At 56.4% G+C, this 6,660-nt stretch overlaps 1 protein-coding gene across 1 annotated transcript in view; it reads left to right on the top strand.

Moving 5' to 3' along the window:
- The window catches only part of Garem2 (GRB2 associated regulator of MAPK1 subtype 2), a 12,489-nt gene extending 7,396 nt beyond the window's left edge, over positions 1 to 5,093 (top strand). Inside the window, exons 3-6 of the mRNA XM_021201987.2 lie at positions 1,065 to 1,195; positions 1,704 to 2,765; positions 3,653 to 3,822; positions 4,020 to 5,093. Of these exons, the coding sequence (XP_021057646.1) occupies positions 1,065 to 1,195; positions 1,704 to 2,765; positions 3,653 to 3,822; positions 4,020 to 5,043 (2,387 nt within the window). The 3' untranslated portion in view covers positions 5,044 to 5,093. The remainder of the gene's footprint in view (positions 1 to 1,064; positions 1,196 to 1,703; positions 2,766 to 3,652; positions 3,823 to 4,019) is intronic.
- Positions 5,094 to 6,660: the final 1,567 nt, after the last annotated feature.

The raw sequence follows: 6,660 nt of genomic DNA, 5'->3' as shown, positions 1-6,660 counted from the left end.
GAACTCACTTTGTAGACCAGGCTGGCCTCGAACTCAGAAATCCGCCTGCCTCTGCCTCCCAAGTGCTGGGATTAAAGGCATGCGCCACCATGCCCGGCTGTTTATGTGTGCACGCATGTGCATGAGTATGTGATGTTCTTGCAAGTATGTATGTCAAAATGTGTGTATGCATACTTTGTGAAGAGCCCCAAGACTGACATTAGGTGCCTGCCCTGGTTGCTCCCCACTTTGTATACTGAGGCAGAGTCTCTTTCTGGACCTGCAGTTCCTTCCTTCTGCTAGTCTGGCTAATCTGCTTGCTCTGAGGATTTCCTCACTCCTCTTCCTTTGAGCTGGGATTGCAGATTCGCCCACCCCACCTCGCTTTCCATGTGAGTGCTGGAGAGAACTCTGGGCCTCCCTCACAACAAACACTTTGCCTGCTGATGTCCATTCTGTAAAGTCCCTTTCATTTGAAAGGTGAGGTTTAGCAATCCCACACATTGTGCCAGTCAGGTCTCTTCCTTTGGAGCTGCTTTCTCACAGGTGTGCCTCAGGACTTGTCACTTGTTGTCTTCTGACACACCAGAAGAGGGCATCAGATCCCATTACAGATGGTTGTGAGCCACCATGTGGTTGCTGGGATTTGAACTCAGGACCTCGGGAAGAGCAGCCAGTGCTCTTAACCCCTCAGCCATCTCCAGTTAGCCTGAATTTCTGGAGAGCAGACTGTTTACAGAACTGTCTAATCTGAAGGGGCTTTGGTAGTGACTTACACCACAGTGGGGACGCCATGAATGTGAGTGAAGTATGGAGAGGGCCACAGCAGAACTAGGGAAACTGTGTCCTCTCTCCATCATCCTCTGTTAGTCCTTACTAACTCTCCGATTTTCCATCTGTGTGAAGGCAGAGCATTACTTAGCCTATCTTTAAGCTCATCACAAAAGCGGATACGGTTGCTTTGTGCCCGCCTGAATTCCAGATGAGTTTGGGATAGCAATTAGTATGGGGCCTGATGTTCCTAGAATTCAGACCTGACCCCTAGCAGGCAGGCCCTCCTTCAGCAGCCTGTGTCCCCTGTGCAGGCAAATTCAAGCTCCTAGAGCAGGCTCGGGACGTGCGGGAGCCCGTGAGATACTTCAGCAGTGTGGAGGAGGTGGCCAGTGTCTTCCCTGACCGAATCTTCGTGATGGAAGCCATCACCTTCAGCGTCAAGGTTAGTCCTTCTGGCACGGGGTAGGACTTTCCCACGCTTCCCTTTCCCTGGGTTAGAGCGTTGCTCATAGGATCCAGGATGGAGAACTGCTTCTGAGCACCCTCTGGCACAGTCAGGCCATGCCAGGAAAGGACCCTCACTAACTCAGTGGACAGAAGCATTACCTAGGAAATGTGGTGAAGCAGGAATGGCCTGTGGAGGGGTCACGACCTGTCGTAGTCTTGGGTGGGTGAGGCACTGTTATCACGCAAATGGTCAAGATGGCGTAATAAAAATCTGCTGTGATTGAGTACTTTCATAGTACATCTCTCCACTCATATGAGGTAACTAAGGACCTAAAGAAAACGTTAAAGTCGCAGATTCCCTCCAGTCCCAGTCCAGTGCTCTCGCTCTGATGTCAGCGACAGCTGAAGAGGAAGGGACTGGAAAGCACGAGGAGTTTGGAGCTGGTGTGTGACTTTCCTTGCGACTTTAGCTAGGGCTTCACCTTGTCTCTGCGATTCCCCAGGTGGTGTCAGGCGAGTTCAGCGAGGACAGCGAGGTGTACAACTTCACACTGCACGCAGGCGACGAGCTCACTCTCATGGGCCAGGCAGAGATTCTGTGCGCCAAGACGACCAAGGAGCGCTCGCGCTTCACCACGCTCCTGCGCAAGCTGGGCCGTGCAGGGGCCTTGGCCGGAATCGGCGGCCCCGGGAGCATGGGGGCAACAGGGGGTAGTGGCGGGGCCGCCAGGCCCGTCAAAAGCAAGATGCCCTGTCTCATCTGCATGAACCACCGCACCAACGAGAGCCTGAGTCTGCCCTTCCAGTGCCAGGGCCGCTTCAGCACTCGCAGCCCGCTGGAGCTGCAGATGCAGGAGGGCGAGCACACGGTGCGCGCCATCATCGAGCGCGTGCGGCTGCCGGTGAACGTGCTGGTGCCCAGCCGGCCGCCGCGCAACCCTTACGACCTCCACCCTGTGCGGGAGGGCCACTGCTACAAGCTGGTCAGCATCATCTCCAAGACCGTGGTGCTGGGGCTGGCGCTGCGCCGCGAGGGCCCGGCGCCGCTGCACTTCCTGCTGCTTACCGACACGCCGCGCTTCACTCTGCCGCAGGGTCTGCTGGCCGGGGACCCGCGCGTCGAGCGCCTGGTGCGCGACAGCGCCTCCTACTGCCGCGAGCGCTTCGATCCCGACGAGTACTCCACTGCGGTGCGCGAGGCGCCCGCGGAGCTCTCCGACGACTGCGCCAGCCCGCGCCGTGCGCGCCTCTGCCTGCCCGTGCCGCGCACCCCCGGGGCTGTCCGCGCGCCTGGACCGCCGGGTCGCCCGGGTCCCGCCTTGCCCGGGCCAGGCGACGGCGACCAGGATTACGTGAGCCCCGATTGGGCGGGTGCGCCCGAGCCAGCGGGCGGCTGCGCCGAGATCCCCTACGAAGAGCTGTGGGTGCACCAAGCCCCCGAGAGCCTCGCCGACGCCCGTGCACGGCCGCTAGCTGGGCCAGACCTCATCTCCTTCGGGATCGTGGGGCCCCCACGACATGAGCCAGAGGCACCACCGCCTCCTGTCCCTCCCAAATCCGAGGCGGTGAGTGAGCCCTGCTCAGTTCTTGAAGGAACTTAGGCAGTTTTGCGCCTGGGGAGTGAGAGGATGGCCAGAACCAAAGTGGGAGGAGAGGGAGGAAAGACCAGGGCACACACGCAAGGCATAGAGAATTGAGGGTGAGCTGGAAGCAGAGTTACCCACAAGCTCCACAAAGTCTGACATGATAGAAAAGTGCAGTAAATGTAGGAAATGCGAGTGATTTCCAGCAACCCCTGGAGTGGAGTCGGTGAATTAGAACCACATTACAGGCTCTGATATGTTCTGTGCTGATATTTAACAATTCCTCCACTTATTCGTCCACAGGACAGTTCCCTCATCAATCACACCCTTTAACATACTCTTTGGGGGAACTTAATTTGTTTTTTTGTTTTGTTTTGTTTTGTTTTTTTAAAGATTTATTTATTTATTATATGTAAGTACACTGTAGCTGTCTTCAGATACTCCAGAAGAGGGCGTCAGATCTTGTTACGGATGGTTATGAGCCACCATGTGGTTGCTGGGATTTGAACTCCAGACCTTTGGAAGAGCAGTCGGGTGCTCTTACCCACTGAGCCATCTCACCAGCCCGGGAACTTAATTTGTAAGGACAGGATCCTAGTAGCAGGTCACCTGCCTTTTCCCTGAAGAAGAAATATCCCTATCGCCCCCCCCCCCCCAATCTACTAACATTCACAATGAATTTACGATGGAATAGGGGACTGTTGTGGACCGAGTATGAGGGACAAAACAGGTTGGAAATAGACAGGGGTATCTAGGCGGGGCAGCCTCCATTCTGCGTGGGACAAGGTCTCAGGCCCAGCCCACCTGCTTGAGAGGTGAGGTAAGGAGGGCCAGCTGCCCATTGAAGCAGTCATGGTCTTCGTCTGCAGGTGAAGGAAGAGTGCCGCCTGCTTCACGCCCCTCCAGTGCCTCCTAGGGGTGGCGGCAGCTGCAGCAAGCTGACAAGCAGCCCTCCCGTGCCACCCCGCTTTCCCAAGCTGCAGCCTGTCCACTCGCCCAGCTCCAGTCTCTCCTACTATTCCTCTGGCCTGCAGGATGGGTGAGTTGCTACCTTGGTCCCTGGCTTTTCATTTCTCTTGCGTGTTCTGACATGACTTGGGGACTTAGGGGATCCAAGAGGGTCTCAGGCTACACAGTAGAGGGATAGTTTCCTGCTCTGGGGTCCTGTGCCTGTCACTTCCCACTCTGCCTGCCTTATGCTATGAGTGCATTCTGTGTGTCTGTCTCCGCTTGTAGGGCAGGATCCCGCAGTGGCAGTGGCTCCCCATCACCGGATGCATACTCTCTCTATTGCTACCCTTGCACCTGGGGAGACTGTAAAGCCAGCGAGTCCTCTAATCGCCCGCCACCCGGACCCCTGCCTTCTACCACCACCCAGCCCAGCCAGGCCTCAAGAGCCCTAGCAGAGCCCCTGAGTGGTCGAACCCCCTCCGTCTTGGGAGCTGACACCCCAGTGGTTAAGAGCTACCATAGCTGCCCGCCTCTGTTTAAGCCCTCTCGTCCCCAGAAGTCCTTTGCTCCCTTTGGTGCACTCAACCCCTTCTCTGGGCCTGCCCACCCTTCAGGTGCTCCAGGGGCTTCCTCCTCTGGGTCCATATCCACCTCGGGTGTCCTGGCTACCTCTAGCCCCACCCACTCCCCAGGCCCAGGCCCACAAGGCCAAGGTTACTCAGCTGCTCTCTCCTCCTTGTCATCCTCTGAGTGGCAGGAGCCAGCGCTGGAGCCCCTGGACCCATTTGAGCTGGGGCAGGCCAGTCCTCCTGAGCTGGAGCTGGTGCGCTGTCAGGAGCCCAGAGCTACGGGGGCACCCGGGTCAGGACCTTGCCTTTCGCCACTTGGTCCGCCCAAGGCCTTTGAGCCCGAAGGTTTGGTACTGAGGCAGATCCCTGCCTCACTGTCACCAGCTGCCTTGCAGGGGCCCGAGGCAGGAGGAACCCTACTCTTTCTCACCCAAGGGTGCCTAGAAGGGCCTCCTGGCAGCCCCCAGGAGACTGGCATCCCTGGCATCCCTGGGGTCCGGGATGCCTCATCCTGGCAGCCACCCGCAGACTTGTCTGCACTCTCCCTGGAAGAGGTCTCCCGTAGTCTGCGCTTCATTGGGCTCTCAGAGGACGTGGTGAGCTTCTTTGCCCGAGAACGCATCGACGGAAGCATCTTTGTGCAGCTCAGTGAAGACATCTTGGCTGACGACTTCCATCTCACCAAACTTCAGGTCAAGAAGATCATGCAGTTCATCAAAGGTTGGAGACCCAAGATCTGAACTGTCCAGCCAGCTGCTGCACAGCCTCAACTTGGGGAGCAGCGGCCCTGGGGGGTTAACTTGGGTCTGCCAGAAGCAGCGCTCCCAGGCGGGTCCTTCCTGCAGGGAAAATCTGGGCCAAGATGGAGGCTGCTCTGGAACACTGAGTGTTCCAAGGGAGAAAGAATAGGGACGGTGGCCCTTTGGGACCAGACCCCACAGGAGCATGCCTCCCCTTTGAGGAGGAGGCACTGCTCTGCAGGTGCCTTGGTGAGGCTTTTAGTGCCATCCCCACAGCAGGGTAAAGGTGGTGTGTATGTCATCTGGTGGCTTTGTGCTGGTCGAATGCTGTTCTCTGCCCTGCTACAGCCTTTCTCTCTCTCTCTCTCTCTCTCTCTCTCTCTCTCTCTCTCTCTCTCACACACACACACACACACACACACACACACACACACACACACTTCTCGGCCCTGTATGTTCAGGTGAACGACAAGGGAAGATGGCTCATCATTTTCAGCTGTGTCCCCAAAGTGCCCTCTTTCACGCTCTGGGCTTTGGCCTGCAGCTGTCCCAGAGTTAGGGATGTGATTTATCTGTGAGGTACCCCTTGCCCTGGTGAATCAGTTACAGGCCTATGTCCTGCACCAGAGTCCCTGTTCCGACGTCATCACGAATAGCCCATTGTTTTCCACAGGGCAGTCTGAGGACCTAGGCCCTGAGGGAGAGGAGCCAGATGTAAGTCGGACCCCTCTAGCCCACCAGCATCCTGCCATCAGCTTTGGCTCCACTGGGCTCTTGGTGGCCTCCTTGGTGTGGCACTGGTACAGGACAGCAAGTGGCTCAGGAAGGCTGCTTGCTTCTGAGCTCAGCCACCCACTTCCTCACATGGTTCAGAGCAGGACTTTGTACATTTCAGTCTCAAGTGTGGTGAAGTTTGACAGTAGAGGCCTGCCTAAAGTACACCCTCACCCTCATTCTCCAGCACCTCTAACAAGAATCACACTCATGGCCTCTGGTGTCAGGGCCCAGGGGTAGCAGTTTTCTTGTCTGTCTTCCCTGGCCTACCTAGATATTTATTTCTTGTGTTTTATGAATAGTTAAGCCCTACCCATCTGTGCCTTTCAGATGGAAACACAGAAACCTAGGCTGTGCTATTTGTCTTGTCACAGTTGTTTAATGAAACCTCAAGGAATATGGAAATAAAGGCTACCCTGGAGTGGTGAAAGATAGGGCCCTGGGTGTTGGCTGCCTTTCTATGGAAGGCCACGAGGACCAAGGGTGTGTTTCTAAGCAGGGAAGGACTCTAGAATGGTATGTGTAGCCTACGGTTATACCCTAGATACACACGGGGCAGTCCTCACTGTGGCCTGTAAAACTCTATCCTCTCGCAATGATCTTCTTGAGACAGGGTTCCTTGAACTCACAGAAATCCACCTGCCATCACTAGGCTGCTCGAGTAATTTTTATCAGAGCCCACATCTGTGTGCTTGTAGGGAAGACCCAGAAGTCCAAGCCCAGTGCCACTGGGGTCTGGTGTAACTGTAGCGCTGCCAGCTCCCGAGATGCCCTCAATGCCACTGGGGTCTGGTGTAACTGCAGCGCTGCCAGCTCCCGAGATGCCCTCAGTGCCACTGGGCT

Source organism: Mus pahari, chromosome 7, assembly GCF_900095145.1.
Source record: "Mus pahari chromosome 7, PAHARI_EIJ_v1.1, whole genome shotgun sequence".
In the NCBI taxonomy this organism is placed as follows: domain Eukaryota; kingdom Metazoa; phylum Chordata; class Mammalia; order Rodentia; family Muridae; genus Mus; species Mus pahari.
The sequence above is the reverse complement of the archived record's forward strand: the minus strand, read 5'-3'. Positions and strand labels throughout refer to the sequence as shown.